Source organism: Melanerpes formicivorus, unplaced genomic scaffold (assembly GCF_026170545.1).
Source record: "Melanerpes formicivorus ecotype bairdi unplaced genomic scaffold, bMelFor1.0.p_v2 SCAF_33, whole genome shotgun sequence".
Classification (NCBI taxonomy): Eukaryota; Metazoa; Chordata; class Aves; order Piciformes; family Picidae; genus Melanerpes; species Melanerpes formicivorus.
In genome coordinates this window covers 8,674,154-8,694,088 of record NW_027142385.1, presented here as the reverse complement: position 1 = coordinate 8,694,088, position 19,935 = coordinate 8,674,154, and the positions used below count along the sequence as shown (strand labels likewise).

At 68.6% G+C, this 19,935-nt stretch overlaps 1 protein-coding gene across 3 annotated transcripts; it reads left to right on the top strand.

Annotated features, from left to right (window-relative positions):
* The first annotated feature begins 259 nt into the window (after positions 1-259).
* Positions 260-18,175, top strand: USP20 (ubiquitin specific peptidase 20). Of its 3 annotated transcripts, none has more exons than XM_068155994.1 (24): positions 260-438; positions 3,785-3,895; positions 4,177-4,230; positions 4,983-5,045; positions 5,159-5,266; positions 6,142-6,238; positions 6,363-6,432; positions 6,845-6,958; positions 8,669-8,747; positions 9,505-9,943; positions 10,829-10,966; positions 11,333-11,445; positions 11,780-11,952; positions 12,284-12,378; positions 12,496-12,529; positions 12,919-12,964; positions 13,118-13,298; positions 13,812-13,938; positions 14,064-14,233; positions 14,740-14,821; positions 15,167-15,275; positions 15,554-15,656; positions 15,868-15,939; positions 16,147-18,175. In XM_068155994.1, the coding sequence occupies exons 2-24, from the start codon at positions 3,815-3,817 to the stop codon at positions 16,311-16,313; spliced, it is 2,715 nt and encodes a 904-aa protein (XP_068012095.1). In that variant the 5' UTR covers positions 260-438; positions 3,785-3,814; the 3' UTR covers positions 16,314-18,175. The 3 variants fall into 3 exon arrangements, with proteins under 3 accessions (XP_068012095.1, XP_068012094.1, XP_068012096.1); XM_068155993.1 differs by having other exon boundaries at positions 3,703-3,895; XM_068155995.1 differs by lacking the exons at positions 260-438; positions 15,868-15,939; positions 16,147-18,175 and having other exon boundaries at positions 2,748-3,895; positions 15,219-15,275; positions 15,554-15,642.
* The last annotated feature ends 1,760 nt before the right edge of the window (positions 18,176-19,935 follow it).

The following is a 19,935-nucleotide window of genomic DNA, read 5'->3' as shown; positions in this document are numbered from 1 at the left end:
CCTGTCCGCCGCCCGAGCCCCCTCGGCCGCGCCGAGCCGCGCCGAGCCGAGCCGAGCCGAGCCGAGCCGAGCCGAGCCGAGCCGAGCCGAGCCGAGCCGAGCCGAGCCGAGCCGCGGCCAGCCCCGGGGCCGCGTTCCCCGCGCCAGGGCAGGGGGATCCCGCCCGGCCGCGGGCTTCGCCGCTCCGCAGACACCTGCCGGGGGCCGAGCGCCGGGCGGGGCCCCTCGGGAACGGCCTCCCCGCGGGGGCAGCGCCGCCGCCGGCCCCGCCCCGCCGCGGCCCTGCCCCCGGCCTGCGCCTCGCCGCCGCCGCCGCTCCGCCGCCGCTCCGCGCTGCTCGGGGCGCCGCGGCCCTTCCCCGCCCCGCGGCCTTCCCGGCGGCCCCAGGCGCAGCCCCGCGGCGGGGCGGGGGCCGGCGGCGCCCCGAGCATCCCGCAGGTGAGGGGGCGCGGGCGGGGCCGGGCGGGGCCGGGCGGGCCGGGGGCTGCCGCCGCGCCGGGGATGATGCAGCAGCCGCGGCCTGGGGGGCTCCGGATCGGTGCCCTCCGAGCTGCCGCAGCGCCCGGGCAGGGGGCGGCCCCGCAGCGACCTGGGGCCTGGCAGCGACCCCTGCGCCCTCGACCCTCCGAGGGGACCCTGCGGGGCGGCCGCGGGGGCCAGGATTTGCCGCTCGGCTTCGCGGTGCGGCTGCAGCCCCGGCGGGGCTGGGGTCTGCTGCGCGGCCGCAGTGCTGCCGCAGGGCGAGAGCGCAGCTCCCGGCGCAGCTCCCGGCGCAGCTCCCGGCGCAGCTCCCGGCGCAGCTCCCGGCGCAGCTTTGCCCTCGGCGTGCCGGCTCTCGGGGGCAGCGAGCAGTCCGTGCCGAGCCCTGCTGCCCCCTGCCCGCTCCGCAGGCGGCGCCTGGCGCCGTGCCGGTGTCCAGCCGAGCATCGGCGCTGCCTGGCTCCTGCCTCTCCCCTGCCAGCAGCCTTGCAGGCTCCAGCCTCAGACCCTGCTGGGAGCCGCCGCAGGGACTGCTGTGGCCTTATGCAAGCTGAGGAGCGGCGCTGGCAGCGGGCTGGTGGCTGAGCACCCTGCCTGCCTCAGCCGTCCCTGCCCGCTGCTCTGGCCGTGCTGCTCAGCCAGGCGCTGCTCGAAGGAGGGAGCCCCAACCCCCCCAGGCAGAGCCAGGCTGCGGCAGCAGCTCCAGCGCTGGAAGCAGGTCGCAGCTGCAGCGGAGCTGCTCTGACTTGTTGGTGTCTGTGCTGCCCTGGTGCTGGAGAGGGGCAGCCTGAAGGACCTGTTCCGAGGTAGCTTCCCATCCCATGGAGCACGTGTGGACAGCCCGAGTTCAGCTCTGGGGCAGTGCTCTTGGGAAGCCCCTGGGCAGCACCTGGGGGCTGTGTGTGCCAGCTGGGGGCCGTGTGTGCCAGCTGGGGGCCGTGTGTGCCAGCTGGGGGCCGTGTGTGCCAGCTGGGCAGGCAGGGGTTGAGCACTCCCTGCTGAGCAGGCAGGACTCAGACCTGCCCTCAGGAGCTCAGCCAGGGCTGAGGGGAGGCACAGATGGAGCTTTCCCTACTCTGTTGAAGGAGGGCAGCCCCAGGGGGGCTGGCACCTCAGGGGGCATGGCTTTGCTTTTGAGGGGTGGTGCCACAGCAGGAGGCAAAACCCTCCCCAGGCACAGCCAGCTCCAACCTCAGCTCCCAGCTGGCTTAGGCTGGTGAGGATGGATGGCTCTGGAGCTCAAACACTCTCTGTAGGGTTGCCAGGGCAGGGGCAGGAAGCCAGGGAAGCTGAAGGAGCAAACCTGGCCTGGGTGCTGCTGGCTGGCTGGGGTTGGACCAGCTGATGCCTTCGGGGGGAGGGTTTGGTTTGCAGGGAGAGCCTGGAGCTGTCCCAGTTCTGTCTGCTCCTCTCACTTGGCTTCTGGATCACTGTGCTGCACTCTGCTCCTGTGCTCTGCAGCTGCACAGGGCTGAGGCTCTGCCCTGCCAGGCTGTGCCTCTGCCCCTTGCCAGGCTGTGCCTCTGCCCCTTGCCAGGCTGTGCCTCTGCCCTGCCAGGCTGTGGCTCTCTACCCTGCCAGGCTGTGGCTCTCCCTTGCCAGGCTGTGGCTCTCTGCCCTGCCAGGCTGAGGCTCTCCCTTGCCAGGCTGTGCCTCTGCCCTGCCAGGCTGTGGCTCTCTACCCTGCCAGGCTGTGGCTCTCCCTTGCCAGGCTGAGGCTCTCCCTTGCCAGGCTGTGGCTCTCTCCCTTGCCAGGCTGAGGCTCTCCCTTGCCAGGCTGTGGCTCTCTCCCTTGCCAGGCTGAGGCTCTCCCTTGCCAGGCTGTGGCTCTCTCCCTTGCCAGGCTGAGGCTCTCTCCCTTGCCAGGCTGAGGCTCTCCCTTGCCAGGCTGAGGCTCTGCCCTGCCAGGCTGAGGCTCTCCCTTGCCAGGCTGAGGCTCTCCCTTGCCAGGCTGAGGCTCTCCCTTGCCAGGCTGAGGCTCTCCCTTGCCAGGCTGAGGCTCTCCCTTGCCAGGCTGAGGCTCTCTGCCTCCTGCTGCTCTGCTGGCTGCAGCCCCTGCTGTGTTTTCTAGCAGGCAGATGCAGTTCTTTCCCTCTGCTCTGCTCTGAAGGGTGCTGGGAGGGGATTGCCATAAGCTGCTCCCTGGGGGCTGGCTCCTGCCCAGGCAAGGTGCCAGGCAGCTCCCCAGACAGGTTGCTGCTGAGGCTCCTCTGCTCCTGTGGTTCTGTGGCTCAGGCCAGGCAGCTCTGGGGATCCTTTCTCATGGCCTCAGAAGGAGGCAGGAGCAGAGGGAGCCAACCTTGCTGCCAGGCTCCCCCCTTCAGCAGAGCTTCTTCCCTCTTTGGGGTGGTTTGGGCTTCCCAGAGCTGTGTGATTCCAGCAGGGAGAGTCTGGCTCCCCAGCTGGGCTCTGGGGGTCTCTTGTGCTCTGCCTTTGTTCAGCCACAAGTGAGGTCTCTCAAACGGTGCTCAAGCCACACAGACCTCTGCTCAGCTCCTCTCAGAGCTGCTGCTGGGGCAGGAGGAAAGCCTTTGGTGCCCCCCGCGGCCCCCCCAGCAGAGTCTTTGTTGTGCAGGGAGCCTGCAGCTGGGGCTGGGCTGGCAGGGGCTGGCAGGGCCTGGCACAGGCTGGCAGGGCCTGGCACAGCCTGGCACACGTTGTGCAGCCTCTCAGCTCTGGGCCTCCTTCTCTTAAACCTCCTCCTCTGGAGTGGTGAATCCCTCAGGGCCTGAAGCCTGACTCTCTGTCCCAGAGCCCCCCAGCCCAGCTGCCCCCAGCCCAGCAGCCCTGCAGCGAGGGTGAGGAGCAGATCAGCACAGCATGAGCAGCATGAGGCCCCTGCACAGCACCTGCTGAGCCCCTGGGCACAGCCACCTCAGATCCATGCACAGCAGCCAGCTGGGCCTGTGGCTGCTGCCTGGGCGTGCTTGGCAGGAGGGAGGCAGCTCAGCTGCTCCCCTGTGCTTCCCACCCTCCCTGCTGGGCTGGCACTGAGCACCCCCTGTGCAGCAGCCCAGGGAGGGTGAGGCACTGCTGGCAGCCCAGGGCAGCTCTCTCTGTGAGGCAGGAGTCAAGGGCAGGCTGCTGCTGCTGCAGGGCTCTGCACCATTCACAGCTGCTCTCGACCCAGGCAGCCTGGCAGGTGGAGGAGAGGGTGGGCAGAGGCTCACTGCTGCCAGGGCTGGCCCCAGGCTTGGGTCTGGTTTGATCTCTGACTTGCAGGTGGATGTTGTAGCCCCAAAGCTTGCTGAGGGGGGGAGCAGAGCTGCCTGGGGCTGGTGGGAGCTGTCCCCTCTTGGCCTAGGAAGCCATCTGCAGGTGAGCAGTGCTGAAGATGGGGGAGCCCAGAGATCTCTGTCCCCACCTGGACTCCATAGGAGAGGTGACCAGGGATGATCTGCTGCTCAAGTCCAAGGTAGGGCTCTGCTGCTTCCCAGGCCTCCCCTTGGGTTTGCCTCCTGCAGAGCTGCTGCCTGCCTGCAGAGAGGAGGGGCAGGGGCTGCCCCAGCCCTGCTGTGCCCTGCCCATGCCCCACACAGACTTTGTCAGCCCCCCCTGGTCCTGCTCTGTCCTTCCCTCTGCTCACCAGGGGCTGAAAGCCTGCAGGGTGCTGGGGGCAGCTGCTGCAGCAGCCTTCCCCTGCTGCAGGCTTTGGGCCACTGGAAGCCAACCAAAGCCTTCTGTGTGCCCCTGCAGGGAGCCTGCCAGTCCTGTGGAGCTGTGGGACCGAACCTCTGGGCTTGCCTGCAGGTAAGCAGAGTCTGCTGGCTGGGGGAGACTGCCCTCAGTGGCAGCTCTGCAGCAAGCAAAGGAGTGCCCTGGGGAGCCCCCCCAGGGTGGGCAGCAGGGGGGCACAGGAGAGCTGCCCCCTGGGCTGTGCCAGACTCCAGGGCCAGAGCTGCCAGGGGGTGCCAGGCTGTGAGAGCTCACCCAGGGGTGGTTGCCCTCAGCTGGTCCCAGCAGCAGTGAATCAAATGCCCACTGGGGACTCTGGCTGGGGTCCTGCTCTGCTGTGGCACCCCAGAGGGGGAGGCAGGAGGGGACCAGGGGGCACAGGGGCTGGCAGGGGCAGTTCATTGTCACCCTGCAGTGCCCAGAGCCTGCTCAGGTGAGCTGCCCAGGGGAGCAGAGCCTTGATGTGGGGCAAGCCTGGCTCAGCTTTGCTCTCCTGAGCAGCTCCAGTTTGGCAGCAGGGCTCTTGGTGGTGCCCAGGGACAGGGCAGGGAGCAGCAGGTGCCAGCAGGAGGAGAAGCCTGGAGCAGGCTGCCCAGAGAGGCTGTGGAGCCTCCTTCTCTGGGGAGCTTCCAACCCCCCTGGCTGTGCCCTGGCTGTGCCCTGGCTGTGCCCGGGTGCCCTGCCCGGGGGGATCTCCAGAGGCCCCTTCCAACCTGCTCCATTCTGTGACCTGCTCCTGGGCCCTGGGTGCAGAGCAGGTAGGCAAGGGGCAGGGGAGGGCCGGGGGAGGTGCTGTGCCCACACCAGTGCCCTCTGCTCCCCCCCAGGTCGGGTGTCCGTACGTGGGCTGCGGGGAGTCCTTCGCCGACCACAGCACCCTGCACGCCCAGGTGAGCTCTGCCCTGGGGCCCTGCCCGGGGGGCAGGAGCTGCCTGCCGCCTCTGGGGGCTGCCCAGGGCTCACCCCGCGGCCGGAGGCACAGCTCTGCCCTCTGCATCCGCAGGCCAAGCAGCACAACCTGACGGTGAACCTGACCACGCTGCGGCTGTGGTGCTACGCCTGCGAGCGGGAGGTGTTCCTGGGGCCCCGCCTGCCCCCCGGGCCCCTGCCGGTGGGTCTGCGCCTGCAGCCCCTCCCGGCCCTCGCTCCTGCTGCTGGCAGCCCTCAGCGCTCTGGGCAGCCCCCAGCCAGGCTGCCAGCTGGCTCGAAGGCTGCTCTGCCCCCACTGCTCACCCCCCTGGCCCCCTCCATGGGGCCACACCGCCAGTGCTGGGCTCAGCTCTGGGCTCCTGGCTGCAGGGAGGACACTGAGGAGCTGGGGCAGGGCCAGGGAAGGGCAACAGGGCTGGGGAAGGGTCTGGAGAGCAGGGCTGGGGAGCAGCAGCTGGGGGAGCTGGGGAAGAGGAGGCTGAGGGAGACCTCCTTGCTCCCTGCAGCTCCCTGGGAGGAGGCAGCAGCTGGGGGGGGTTGGGCTCTGCTCCCTGGTACCAGGGGATAGAAGGAGAGGGAATTGCCTGAAGCTGTGCCAGGGGAGGCTGAGGTGGGAGGGAGGAAGAATCTCTTTGCTGCAGGGGTGGTCAGGGCCTGGCAGAGGCTGCCCAGGGAGGTGGTGGAGTCCCCAGCCCTGGGAAGGGTTCAGGGACTGTGGCCATGGCTCCTGGGGCCATGGCTCCTGGGGCCATGGGGGGGTGGGCTGGGGGTGGTCTGGGCTCAGCTGGAAGAGTTCTGTGGTCCTGTCCCTGGGAGCAGCTTCACCTCTGCCCTGGCAGGCCCTGGCCCATGGGAGTGGCAGCTGGCAGGACAGAGGTGCTCAGGGCCCTGCTGTGCCTCCCTGATGCCTCCCTGGGTTCCTGGCACCCTTTCCCCCTCCTGCATCAGTGAGAGCAGCAGAGAGCTGCAGCTGGGGTGGGGGCTGGGGGCTGCCCCTGGGTCTGACAGGTTGCCTTCCCCAGCAGGCCTCTCATGGGGCTGATTTCTCTCTCCTAGGACTCCCCCCTGCCTGCTCACCCCCTGAAGGCTGTTCCCATTGCAGTGGCTGATGAGGGAGAGTCTGAGTCTGAGGATGATGATTTGAAACCCAGAGGTGACTGCTCTGAGCTGCTGACAGGGCTGGGGGCACTCTGCTCTGTGGGGCCTGCCCTGGCAGCAGGGTGGGGGCTGCCTGGGGGGCTGGGCAGGGGCTGATGCTGCTCCTGCCTCTGCCTTAGGCCTTACTGGGATGAAGAACCTGGGCAACTCCTGCTACATGAATGCTGCTCTCCAGGCTCTCTCCAACTGGTAGGTGCTGGGCCTGGCAGGGGCTGCACAGCACCAAGGGGCAGCAGTGGCTCCGAGCTGGGACCCTCCTGAGGAGCAGCAGGCAGCCTGGCTGCAGGAGCAGAGCAGTGCTCAGGGAGCTGAGCAAGCAGCCAGCCAGGGGGTGCCTGAAGCTGTGCCATGCTCTTGGCATGGGAGGTGGCACAGCTCTGCACCCTCCCCCCTGGCAGCCCCCTGGCAGCCCCCTGGCAGCCCCCTGGCAGCCGGAGGGAGGCAGCTCCAGGCTCTGGGGCAGGCTCAGATCAGCCTCAGCGCTCAGGCCTGCAGCTGCAGCCTGTGTCCGGGGCCTGCCGTGGGAGGGGCTGCAGTGCAGCCTGGGGCTGAGGCAGGGCAGAGCCTTCTGTGCCCTGAGCTGCTCTCTGTCTCCTGGCAGCCCCCCCCTGACCCAGTTCTTCCTGGAGTGCGGGGGCCTGGTGCGCACGGACAAGAAGCCAGCGCTGTGCAAGAGCTACCAGCGCCTGGTGGCTGAGCTCTGGCACAAGAAACGGTGAGTGGGGGCTGCCCAGCCCAGCATGGGCCCCCCAGCCCAGCATGGGACCCCCCAGCCCAGCCTGGAACCCCCCAGCCCAGCCTGGGACCCTCAGCCCAGCATGGGAACCCCCAGCCCAGCCTGGAACCCCCAGCCCAGCATGGGAACCCCCAGCCCAGCCTGGGACCCCAGCCCAGCATGGGACCCTCAGCCCAGCATGGGAACCCCAGCCCAGCCTGGGACCCCCCAGCCCAGCCTCTGCTGCCTCCCAGCCCAGCCTGGGACCCCCAGCCCAGCCTGGCACCCCCCCAGCCCAGCCTGGCACCCCCCCAGCCCAGCCTGGGACCCCCCAGCCCAGCCTGGGACCCCCAGCCCAGCCTGGGACCCCCAGCCCAGCCTGGGACCCCCCCAGCCCAGCCTGCCCCCCCCAGCCCAGCCTGGGACCCCCCAGCCCAGCCTGGGACCCCCCAGCCCAGCCTGCCCCCCCCAGCCCAGCCTGGGACCCCCAGCCCAGCCTGGAACCCCCCAGCCCAGCCTGGGACCCCCAGCCCAGCCTGGGACCCCCAGCCCAGCCTGGGAACCCCAGCCCAGCCTGGGACCCTCAGCCCAGCCTGGGACCCCCCCAGCCCAGCCTCTGCTGCCTCCCAGCACAGAGGGGCTGCAGGGCTGAGCCAGCTGCCCAGCAGCCTGCAGAGCTGGGGGGGGTGCAGGCTTGCCCCAGGCCTGGGAGAGGCAGGGAGCAGCTTCTTAGTGTGGGAACCTGGGGAGGGCTTCAGAGAGCTTCCCTGTGGCACTGGAGAAGTGATGCTAGAGGAGGGGCATGCTCATGGCCATTGCTGAGTGATTTAAGCTCCAGGAGGGGAGGGCAGGAAGAAACTCTGGAGAGTGAGGCTGGGGAGAGCCTGGCACAGGCTGCCCAGGGAGGCTGTGGCTGCCCCCTGCCTGGATGAGGCCCTGAGCAGCCTGGGCTGGGGGGAGGTGTCCCTGCCCCTGGCCTGGGGCTGGAGCTGGCTGATCCTGAAGGTCCCTTCCAACCCATTCCATGATCCTGCATGGACTGAGCAGCACCTCCTGCACTGCCCTTGGCTAGCAGGGGCTTGGTGGCTTGGGTGGAAAAAGCAAGACACAGAGGGGAGCCTGCAGGAGGTGCTGGGGGGCATGCAGGGGGTGCTGGGGGGCATGCTGGGGGGCATGCAGGAGGGGCTGGGGTGCATGCAGGAGGGGCTGGGGTGCATGCAGGAGGGGCTGGGGGGCATGCAGGGGGTGCTGGGGGGCATGCAGGAGGGGCTGGGGGGCATGCAGGGGGTGCTGGGGGGCATGCAGGAGGGGCTGGGGGGCATGCAGGGGGTGCTGGGGAGCCTGCAGCTGCTCTGGGAGGGGCTGAGGGTCAGGCTGTGAGCAGTGCAGAGGGCAGTGTGAGCCAGGGCAGCTCTGGGGGAGCTGAGGATGCCTGCTCTGTGCAGCCTGCTGGGGAGAGCCAAGCAGGCTTGGCCCTGGCACTGCTCCCTCTGGGAGCAAACCTCTGCCCTGGAGGAGTCTGCAGACAGCTCCAGCTGGGCAGGAGGGACATGGAATGACTGTGGGATGGCTTCTGTCTCTCCTGGGCCCTGCAGGTGCAGGACCACCTTTTGTCCCCTGGAGCTGGATCCCCCTGCCTGCTGTGTGGCTTCCTGGGCAGCCTGGCTGCAGGCCTGGCCAGCAAACTGCTCTCCTCTTGTGTCTCCACAGCCCCAGCTACGTGGTCCCCAGCAGCCTGTCCCATGGCATCAAGCTGGTCAACCCCATGTTCAGAGGCTATGCTCAGCAGGTGAGGCCTCTGTCAGGCACAGAGGGAGGCCTCTGGCCCTGGGGGAGGGACAGGCAGGGATGGAGCAGATGGGCTCCTGGGTGCCCCCTCCCTGGCTGCATCCCCTGGCTGCTCCCTCCCTGGCTGCTCCCTCCCTGTGCTCCCTCCCTGGCTCCATCCCCTGGCAGCATCCCCTGGGTGCTCCCTCCCTGGCTGCTCCCTCCCTGTGCTCCCTCCTTGGCTCCATCCCCTGGGTGCTCCCTCCCTGGCTGCTCCCTCCCTGTGCTCCCTCCCTGGCTCCATCCCCTGGCTGCTCCCTCCCTGGCTGCATCCCCTGGGTGCTCCCTCCCTGGCTGCTCCCTCCCTGGCTCCATCCCCTGGCTGCTCCCTCCCTGGCTGCTCCCTCCCTGTGCTCCCTCCCTGTGCTCCCTCCCTGGCTCCATCCCCTGGCTGCTCCCTCCCTGGCTCCATCCCCTGGCTGCTCCCTCCCTGGCTGCTCCCTCCCTGGCTGCTCCCTCCCTGGCTGCATCCCCTGGCTGCTCCCTCCCTGGCTGCTCCCTCCCTGGCTGCTCCCTCCCTGGCTGCTCCCTCCCTGGCTCCATCCCCTGGCTGCTCCCTCCTTGGCTCCATCCCCTGGCTGCTCCCTCCCTGGCTGCTCCCTCCCTGGCTCCATCCCCTGGGTGCTCCCTGGGTCTCCCAGGGGGCTGCCCTTGGTGGGCAGCCTCAGCAGAGGCTGGTGCTCTGGAGGGAGCCTGAGGGGGCTGCTGGGGGCTTGCAGGACACCCAGGAGTTCCTGAGGTGCCTGATGGATCAGCTGCACGAGGAGCTGAAGGAGCCTGTGGTGGCAGAGGGCAGGGAGCAGGAGGGCAGCGAGCAGGAGGAGAAGCGAGAGGGCGACCGCAGCCCCTCCGAGGATGAGTTCCTGTCCTGCGACTCCAGCAGCGACAGGGGGGAGGGGGATGCCCAGAGCCGGACCCCCGGGGGCGTGGGCAGCGGCTCCCTGGCAGAGACAGAGCTGCTGATCCAGGAGGAGGCCGGCAGGGGCATCTCGGAGAAGGAGAGGCTGAAGGACAGGAAGCTGTGCGGCCAGCGGCGCAGCAACTCGGAGCAGGTGGATGAGGACGCGGACGTCGACACCTCCATGGTGCCGGCGGACGGCAGCGCCCCCCCCGAGGTGCCGCCAGCCCCCTGTGCGGCCAGCCCCCGCAGGACCCCAGGTACAGCCCCCGGGAGGGGGCAGGCTGCCACCGGGGGCGGGCCCCGGGCCGTCTGACCGCGGCCCCTGCCCCTCTCGGCAGCTTCCCACCCGGCCCCGGCGGCAGGGCTGAGCCCTCGGGGGCTGCGGCTCCGCGGGGAGGGGGCAGCAGGTTGTGCAGCTCTGTGTCCTGGGGGGGGGAAAGGAGCAGCAGGGCAGGTGTGGAGTCAGCCCCAGCCGCGGGGCTCAGCCCCAGCTGCTCTGCCCCAGCTGCAGGGCTCTGCCCCACAGGGCTCTGCCCCAGCTCTGCCCCACAGGGCTCTGCCCCAGCTGCAGGGCTCTGCCCCAGCTCTGCCCCACAGGGCTCTGCCCCAGCTGCTCTGCCCCAGCTGCAGGGCTCTGCCCCACAGGGCTCTGCCCCACAGGGCTCAGCCCCAGCTGCAGGGCTCTGCTCCTGCTGCTCTGCCCCAGCCGCAAGGCTCTGCCCCAGCTCTGCCCCAGCTCTGCCCCAGCTCTGCCCCAGCTCTGCCCCAGCTCTGCCCCAGCTCTGCCCCAGCTCTGCCCCAGCTCTGCCCCTGCCGGCCTGCGCCGGGGCTGCAGCACTGCTCCTGCTCGGGAGGCAGCCAGCAGCCAGCAGCCAGCAGCCAGCAGCCAGCAGCCAGCAGCCAGCAGCCAGCAGCCAGCAGCCAGCCGCAGGGCCCCGGCCGGCACCAGGGTGGAAGGCTGCAGCCTGGGGCTGTGTCTGTGACTCTGAGCTGCCCCCCACAGCCCCGGCTGCAGGGAGGGAGCTGCAGCCTCCAGCCTGCCCAGAGTGAGCTCTGGCAGAGCTCTGGTGCTGGAGTGCAGAGCTGCTCTGGCTGCCTGGGGCCTGCCCTCCCCAGCAGCTCTGTGCCTGTGTCCCTCCCAGAGCCTGACAACGATGCCTTCGTGCGCTGCCCCTCCCGGCCCTGCAGCCCAGCGCCCCCAGAGCTGCACCCCAAGCTCTCCAGCAGCCCTCCTCGCTCCAGCCCTGCCAGGATGGCACCCTCCTACCTGCTGAAGAAAGGTACAGCACGGGGAGGGGGCTGGGAGGCCGAGAGGGGCAGTGCCAGAGAGGGACCAGGTGCAGAGGAGAGGGGCAGGAAGGGAAGGGTTAGAGCCAGGGGCTGTGTGGGGAGCCTCTGACCACCCCAGGAGGGGATGGGAGGAGCATCTCCAGCAGCACAGCTGCAGCCTGCTGAGGGCTCCAGGCCTGGGCTGTCCTTGGCCACCTCCCCTCTCAGCACCCAGGGCAGCCCAGACCCGCTCGGGGGCTGCATACACCTGCAGGGCAGCACCAGCCCTGCCTGCTGCTTGGGTGGCTGCAGAGCTGGGCTGTGCTGGGGCCTGGGGCTGGGTGCTGCAGGCTGGGTGTGCCCTGTGTGCCCTGCAGCCCAGGTGCAGGCCTCTGGCAAGAAGAGGAAAGAGCTCCGCTACCGCAGCGTCATCTCCGACATCTTCGACGGCTCCATCCTGAGCCTGGTGCAGTGCCTGACCTGTGACAGGGTGAGTGAGAGCCCTGCTGCTGCACCCTGCTCCGCTCCTCCCTCGTCCAGGCACTGCCAGCTGGGCAGGGGGGCAGGCACAGGAGCTGTGTGTCCCTGCAGGCTCTCTCCTCTTGGCCTAGGATGTGCTCCCCAGAGCAGGGAGCTGGGCCCAGGGCTGCCGACCCCAGGGCAAAGCCTGCTGACAGCAGCAGGGCTTGGCCAGAGCAAGCTGCTCTCACAGCCAGCTCAGGCTGCAGGCCTAGCCCAGGCCCAAGCAGTGGGGGGTGGAGGGCAGGCCCCAGCTCCAGGGCACGCACAGGACACCCAGAGCTCTGCCTCTTGGCTCTCTGCAGGTGTCCACAACAGTGGAGACGTTCCAGGACCTGTCCCTGCCCATCCCAGGGAAGGAGGACTTGGCCAAGCTGCACTCTGCCATCTACCAGAACGTGCCAGCCAAGCCTGGGAGCTGTGGGGACAGCTACACCTCCCAGGGCTGGCTTGCTTTCATCATGGAGTACATCCGGAGGTGAGGGCCCCCTGCTGCCCCCCCTGCTGCTGGGCCCTGCCTGGCAGTGCCAGCCGGGAGTGCCAGCTCACCAGGCCCTGGGGCACAGCCTGGGGCAGCTCCCGGGGCCTGGAGCCTTCCCAGGGAACTCTCCTGCTGCTCCCCTGGAGATGTGAGGCAGCTGAGGAGCCCTCCCTGCCCTCTGCCTTCAGCTCAGGCTTGGCCTCCAGAGCCACTGCCAGGCTGAGCAGGCACAGGAGCAGCAGCTGGGAGCTGAGGGCCAGCTGCTGGGGGGCTGCAGGCCAGGGTGCCCAGCTGGCAGTGTGTGCTCCCCAGCCCCCCTGCCCTGCAGGTTTGTGGTGTCCTGCATCCCTAGCTGGTTCTGGGGCCCTGTTGTGACGCTGGAGGATTGCCTGGCTGCCTTCTTTGCAGCAGATGAGCTGAAGGGTGAGTTGTGCCCAGTGGGGCCTGATTGCATGGGCAGCTCCTGGAGGAGCACCCTGGGGGTGCTGTGTGCCCTGAGCAGCTGCAGGAAGCTCTCTGCTCTCCTCTCTCCCTCTGCAGGGGACAATATGTACAGCTGTGAGCGCTGCAAGAAGTGAGTCTGCACCACCCGGCCTGGGCTCTGCTCCTGGACCTCCACCTCTGCCCTGCCAGGCACTGGGCCTGGACCCTCTGCCCTGTGCTGGGGCCCTGCTCTGGGGGGTGGCTGGGCACAGGCAGCAGAGGTGCAGGGGGAGGAAGGGCAGGAGGATGTGCCTGGAGCTGTGGCCTGGCAGCTGCACTGCTGGGTGAGATGGGGCAGGAGAAGCTGCACTGCTCTGCTCCTGTGGGAAGGGTGCTGCAGGGAGCTTGGGTTTGCTGCTGCTGGATTTCCCTTGGACTTCAAAGCCAGCAGGGCCCAGCCCTGCCCCTGCCCCCCTGCCCCCCTGCCCCCTGCCCCCCTGCCGTGGGGCCTCTCTCAGCTGGTTGCTCTTTCCCCCCCAGGCTGCGGAACGGAGTCAAATACTGCAAGGTGCTGCGGCTGCCCGAGGTGAGGGAGGGCCCCTGGGGGCTGGACACAGACAGCACCTCTGTGGTGGCCCAGTCCTGTGCCAGGCAGGGGGCACTTGGGAGCTGGGGAGCCAGCAGCACTCCTGCCTGGGGGGAGCTGAGCCCAGCTGCCCCTGGCCCCTCGCCCCTGCAGATCCTCTGCATCCACCTGAAGCGCTTCCGCCACGAGGTGATGTACTCCTTCAAGATCAGCAGCCATGTCTCCTTCCCCCTGGAGGGGCTGGACCTCAGGCCCTTCCTGGCCAAGGAGTGTGTCTCCCAGATCACCACCTACGACCTGCTCTCCGTCATCTGCCACCACGGCACCGCAGGCAGTAAGGCCGAGCGCTGCTGGGGACAGGCAGGGCTGAGCGGGGCCGAGCCAGGGGCTCCCTGGGCTGCAGGGCAGCAGCACCAGGCCTGTGCCCTCAGCAGCTGCTGGCAGGGCCCTGCAGCTGTGCAGCCTCACCGCTGGGCTGCCCCAGGCCCTCTCCTGCTCTTGGGTCTCTCTGAGGCCCTTCCCGAGGCAGATGGATCAGGGTGGCAGTGCCAGGCTGCCCTGCCCCTGCAGACACCACCTGAGCAGGAGCAGGCTGCCCAGGGAGGCTGTGGCTGCCCCCTCCCTGGAGGTGTTCAGGGCCAGGCTGGATGAGGCCCTGAGCAGCCTGGGCTGGGGGGAGGGGTCCCTGCCCCTGGCAGGGGGTCAGAGCCAGCAGGTCTCCAAGGTCCCTTCCGCCCCGGGAGCCAAGGCCCTTCCTCCGCCCTCTCTGCGTCCTCTGGCTCCCCCTGCTGGCGCTGCCCGGTGCCCTGCTGCCAGCCCCAGCAGCCTGCTGTGCCCTGTGCCGCAGGTGGGCACTACATTGCCTACTGCCAGAACGTCATCAACGGGCAGTGGTACGAGTTCGACGACCAGTACGTGACCGAGGTGCATGAGACCGTGGTGCAGAACGCCGAGGCCTACGTGCTCTTCTACAGGTGAGCCCTGCCCTGCCTGCAGCCCTGCCTGCCCTGCCTGCCCTGCCTGCCTGCAGCCCTGCCTGCCCTGCCTGCCCTGCTCACCCAGCTGTGCCAAGCAGCTGCTGCCCTCCCCTCTGCCGCAGGAAGAGCAGCGAGGAGGCGGTGCGGGAGCGGCAGAAGGTGGTGGCCCTGGCCAGCCTGAAGGAGCACAGCCTGCTCCAGTTCTACATCTCCAGGGAGTGGCTCAACAAGTTCAACACCTTTGCTGAGCCTGGGCCCATCACCAACCAGAGCTTCCTGTGCTCTCACGGGGGTAAGGCCCAGCTGGGGCCCCGCGGTGGCAGCTCGCAGCTCCGGCTGCGCTCTGCTGCTGCTGCAGGCTGCCCGGGGAGGGAGGGCACAGGGACCCCCCTGTGCTGCTGGGCAGAGGCCCAGGGGGCTGTGCAGCGCTGGGAGACAGCAGCCTGCAGCCTGCAGCTGCTTCTCAAAGCTGGAGCAGGCAGCTAAGCAGGGTCTGAGGCTGCCTGGCAGCAGGGCTGGCCCCAGGCCGAGCTGCTGAGAGCTGCTGGCACCTTCTGCCCTCCTGCCCCTGCAGCCAGCTGGAGATGGAGCCCTGGGGGAGAAACTGGGAGCCCTCCCCAGGCACTGAGCTGTCTGCTGTCAGCAAGGGGTTGGAGTTTCCAGCGAGGAAGCTCTGCCCCTCAGTTGTGTCCTTACCCAGCAGCAGTGATTCCCCTGCCTGAATCCCCCCTGCCCCACTGCCCCCTGCCCCACTGCCCCCTGCCCCCCTGCCTCACTGCCCCCTGCCTGCCTCCACAGGGATCCCTCCCAACAAGTATCACTACATCGATGACCTGGTGGTGATCCTGCCCCAGAACGTCTGGGAGTATCTCTACAACAGGTGAGTGCAAGCTGCCTCCTCCTCCTCCTCCTCCTCCTCCTCCCTGCCCAGGAGCCTGGGGCAGTGCCACACCTGGGGCAGTGGCCAAGGCACAGTTGCCCTCCTGGGGCCCCTCAGAGGCAGGCAGCAGGGGGTGAGGGCTGCCCAGGGCTGGGCTGTGGCAGAGCCTCTGCCTGGAGCCGGCTGAGCTCCGTGGCTGGGTGCAGAGCAGCGACCGAAGAGCTCAGCTGCAGGCTGCCCTCCTCCAGCAGCACCTGCAGCAGTCCCCAGGTCCATCTGGGCAGGGGGCAGGGCTGGGCAGCATCTCCATGCTCCTGCAGCTCTCTGTTCTCCTCCTGTGCTCAGGTTTGGGGGTGGCCCTGCTGTGAACCACCTCTATGTGTGCTCCATCTGCCAGGTGGAGATCGAGGCCCTGGCCAAGCGCCGCAGGATCGAGATCGACACGTTCATCAAGGTGGGCAGGGGGCTGCTGCCAGCAGCAGGGGAGGGCTCCCAGGGAGCCCCCTGCCCCTGGAGCATGGCCAGGGGGCTGCTCCCCGGGGCTGCTCCCCAGGGCTGCGGCTGGAGCACCACGGTGCTGTGCCTGGCTGCCTGCTGGCACCGGGCTGGGCCGGGGAGCAGGAGCAGGCTGGGAGGAGCTGCCTGGGGCTCTTCTGAGCACAGCAGGAGAGGAGGCTGCCCCAGGGCCCAGGAGTGACTGAGCCCTTCCTGCATGTCTGCTCTGCTCCCCAGCTGAACAAGGCCTTCCAGGCAGAGGAGTCTCCCAGTGTCATCTACTGCATCAGCATGCAGTGGTTCCGGGAGTGGGAGGCCTTTGTCAAGGGCAAGGACAATGGTGAGGAGCTGCAGCCCTCTGGGGCCGGGGGGGGCAGCGGGGAGGGGGGAGCAGGGCAGCTGGGGAGGTCCTCAGTGAGCTCTGGAGCCTGAGTGGAGCTGCAGCAGCTGCTGGGCCTGGCTGCAGGCCCCTGAGGGCAGCAGCAGTGGCTGGGGCTACGCTGGGGCTGGGGGGAAGCAGGAGGGGGCTGATGTTTGCTCTCCTCCCACAGAGCCTCCTGGACCCATTGACAACACCAAGATTGCCCTCACCAAACCTGGTGGCCATGTGCAAGTCAAGCAGGGTGAGGCTGCTGCAGGCTGCCTCTCCTCTGGGCGGGGAGAAGGGACCCCATGGGGGCTGGGGGCACTGCCCCTGGTGGCTCCAGCAGCGCTGGCTCTGAGCTGTGGCTGCTGCTGGGCAGGGGGAGGGGGGTGGGAAGGGGCTGGGGGAGGACCCCCTGGGGCTGTCCCTCCCCAGGCTGCAGGCCTGATGCTGCTGCTCCTTGCAGGTGCTGACTATGGGCAGATCTCTGAGGAGACCTGGATGTACCTCAGCACCCTGTACGGGGGGGGCCCCGAGATTGCCATCAGGCAGAGCCTGGCCCAGGCCCAGGCCCAGGAGCTGGAGGCCCTGCACGGGGAGCAGAAGATCGAGGCCGAGACGAGGGCAGTGTGAGGAGCACCTGGGCCCCCCAGAGCCCACCCCCCAGAGCCAACCCCCCAGAGCCAGCTGGCTGCAGCTCCTGCACCTCTCCTGGGCAGGGCTGGGGTCCTCCACTGCCCCTGCCTGGGGCTTGGGCAGGGCTGGGAGCGGAGAAGCCTCTCTGGGTCCCCTCTGGCCGAGCAGCAGCCTGCAGCTGAGCTTCCCCAGGCTGCTGTGCCCCAAGGCCTCTCCCTGCTGCTGGCTCCCCAGGACCAGCACTGCCCCCAGAGCCCCCAGGCTCTGCTCCTCTGCCTTTGGCACTTTGCTTTTCCTCTCCCCTCCACAAAGGCAATGGAACAGAGCTGCTGAGCTCCTGGAGCAGGTCCAGAGGAGGCCACGAGGAAGCTCAGAGGCTGCAGCAGCTCTGCTGTGGGCACAGGCTGGGGGAGCTGGGGCTGTGCAGCCTGGAGAAGAGAAGGCTCCAGGGAGACCTCAGAGCAGCTTCCAGTGCCTGAAGGGCTCCAGGAGAGCTGCAGAGGGACTTGGGCAAAGGCTGGGAGCGACAGGAGCAGGGCTGATGGCTGCAGGCTGGAAGAACCTGGCCCAGGGGGAGACAAGAGGAGGAAACCTTTCCCCATGAGGGTGGGGAGGCTCCAAGCTCAGAACTGATCAGGACCAGGCTGGATGAGGCCTTGAGCAACCTGGGAGGTGTCCCTGCCCAGGGCAGGGCTTGGAGCTGGATGAGCTTTGGGCTCAGGGAGGCTCAGGCTCAGGTCTGCAGCTGGCTCTGTGCTGGTGGCAGCACTTCTGGGGCTGATCCTTGCCCCATTCCTGCCAGGCCAGCTGCCCTCACCCCAGGCCCTGCTGGGGGAGCCTCTCTCCTCCCCCAGCCCCACAGCCTCACTTCCAGGGTCCTGCAGATTTGGTTTTCTCCTTGTACCTGGTTCCAAACCTTCAGAGAGCAAAGCTGGGAGCTGAGGCCTCCCCCCAGGGTCTCCCCCCCAGGGCCTCCCCCCAGGCTCTTGCCACCAAGCTCCTTTGGAGCTCTGGGGTGCAGCCCCCCGGGGGTGGCTCACAGGGGGAGCCCAGGAGTGGCTGCAGCTGGGAGCTGGGAGTGGAGCCTGACCCCAGGCAGCTCTGGCACAGCCTTGAGGCCTCCTGCTGCAAAGCCCAGAGCTCAGCCTGAGCCTGCTGGGAGCTGTGATGGGTGAGGAGGAGCCCTGGGGCAGTGCTGCTCAGGCCTGAGCTGCTTCCTGCAGCCAAGCCCCCAGCTGCCTCCCCAGCTGCTGCCTGTGTGCCCAGGGGGGAGCAGAACTCCCTCCCTGCCCCCCTCCTGCCACTGCCAGCCCTGAGGACTCTGCAGCAGTGGGAGAGGGATGGACACAAAGGCCAACCACCACTGTGCTCAGCTCCTCAGCAGTGGGCCCAGCTCAGGGCAGGGCAGAGGTGACCTCTGCTGGGGCTGGGGACCCAGTGGGTGTTGAATGGTTCCACAGCACCAAGCTGCTACCAGGCTGAGCCTGGGGCTGGGAGCTGTCTGGCACAGGGAGGGAGGAGGGGAAGGCTGCTCTGGGAGCCAAGAGAGGGAAGGGAGGGGACAGCAGACTGCAGAGGAGGAGGAGGCCTCCAGGTTAGGGCCTTGGAGGCTCTGCAGACCAAATGCTGCAGCCTGCAGCTGCCACAGGATTGCTCTGCACAGGGCTGGGGGCAGGGCCCTGCCCTCCCTGCTGCACAGCCCCAGCCAGGCCCTGGGGGGCAGGGGCTGAGCCACTGCTGGGCTTCCTCCCTCCTGTGTCCCTGTCAGCCCCTGGTGCCCCAGGGGGCTGTGCAGCCCCTGCCCCTGCTGTGCTTGTGTCACACTGCTGAGACCCTGGTACAATAAACCTCTGCATCCAGCCTGCCTCTGCTCTGCTCTGCTCTGCTCTGCTCTGCTGGGGAGGGGCTGCAAGACCCCTCCCAAACACAACCCCCAAGCTGCTGCTGCCAAGAGGCCTCCAGGGGCCTGGCAGGGACCCCTGAGCAGCAGTGGCCTCTGGGCTCCTGCAGGAGGCCTCTGGCTCCCTGCAGCCTGCTGAGAAAAACCTTCAGCCAGCTCCAGCCCAGGTTGGCTCAGGAAGGCCCAGCCTGGCAGCTGGCAGCTGGCAGCTGGCAGCTGGCACCCAGGGGTCACTCCAAGGCAAGCAGCTGCAGGGAGCTGCTGGAGGGCTCCAGAGGAGCTCTCAGTCTGCTGCTGGTGGTGTTCCCCCTGGCAGCTCTGAGGACCTGCTGTGCCCCCTGGGCAGCAGTGGAGCTGCCTGAGGGGCAGAGCTGGAGCTGGGTTCATGAGAGCTGAGCTCAGTGGTTAGCAACCAGAGCTGGGGCTGCAAGCTCGCAGCTCCCACCCAGCCCTGGCCCCTCAGCAACGGCAGAGCAGCTCCAAGCCTGCCAGGAGCCCCCAGGCAGTGCCCTGCCCTCAGCAGGAGCCCATTCAGTGCCCAGACAGCAGCCCCAGAGCTGCTCTGGCAGTGCCAGCAGGAGGTTCTGTTCCCCTCTGCCCATCAGGGCGCTCCCAGTGCCAGCTTCTGAGCACAGCTCCCGGTGCCAGCCTGGGCCCTGCTCCAGGGCTCAGCCCCCAGCAGGGCTGGGCACAGATCCCTGCCCTTCCCTCTTACCTTGGCAGGCCCCAGGCAGGGGGAGAGGAGAGGTCACAGCTGGGAGCAAAGAGCTGCTCTCAGTGCCTGAGCCATCCTCACCCTGCCCCCTGCCCCCTGCCCCTGGGGGCTCTGGGCAGGGCTCTGGGCAGCTCTCCACACACAGCTCCTCTCCTGCCCAGCCTGTGCCCTCCTCAGCAGCCTGCAGCTGTGGCACAGCTCTGCTCTCCCCACCCCACAAGGGGCACAGCCCAGCCCGGGGCTGGGGAAGAAGCTCTGCGGCAGGAGGGAGCTGAGCCTCTGGCCCAGGCTGCCTGGGGGTGCTGCAGGCCAGGCTGGATGAGGCCCTGAGCAGCTGAGCCTGGTTGGGAGGAGTCCCTGGGCAGGGTTAGGGTTGGAGCAGAGGAGCTCTGAGCTCCTTCCAGCCTGAGCCATCCTGGGATTCCAAACCCTTTTGCTGCTTCTGTGGCTGGGCAGAGGTGTCCTGGGCAGGGGCTGGCAGGGCTGGCCCCACAGGCTGCCCCCTGGCAGGGGCAGAGGCTGGCAGGGGCAGGGCTGGCCCCACAGGCTGCCCCCTGGCAGGGGCAGAGGCTGGCAGGGGCTGGCCCCACAGGCTGCCCCCTGCAGGGGCAGAGCTGGCCCCACAGGCTGCCCCCTGCAGGGGCAGAGGCTGGCAGGGCTGGCAGGGGCAGAGCTGGCCCCACAGGCTGCCCCCTGGCAGGGGCAGAGGCTGGCAGGGCTGGCAGGGGCAGAGCTGGCCCCACAGGCTGCCCCCTGGCAGGGGCAGAGGCTGGCTGCTGGCTGCTGGCTCTCCACTGGAAGCACTTTTATTGGGTTGGATTCTGTCTCCAGCAAGGGAAGGGCAACACCAGAACCTGTTACACATTGGCAATGAAATCACAACACTGAGGCCAGCAGGGCCTGGAGCCAGTGCCCAGCACCCCCAGCTGTACCAAGTGCTCCCCAGCAGCAGCTGGAAAGAGACTTTTGGCTTCTCTTAGCTCTTTCTGTTTGCTTTTGACACT

What these genes read in the sequence shown, in the direction of transcription:
- USP20 (XM_068155994.1), top strand. Translation starts at nt 3,815, where the DNA reads ATGGGGGAGCCCAGAGATCTCTGTCCCCACCTGGACTCCATAGGAGAG. An exon ending in ATCTGCTGCTCAAGTCCAAG is followed by an intron (nt 3,896 to 4,176) that starts GTAGGGCTCTGC and finishes GTGCCCCTGCAG; the next exon opens with GGAGCCTGCCAGTCCTGTGG. An exon ending in GCCTACGTGCTCTTCTACAG is followed by an intron (nt 13,939 to 14,063) that starts GTGAGCCCTGCC and finishes CCTCTGCCGCAG; the next exon opens with GAAGAGCAGCGAGGAGGCGG.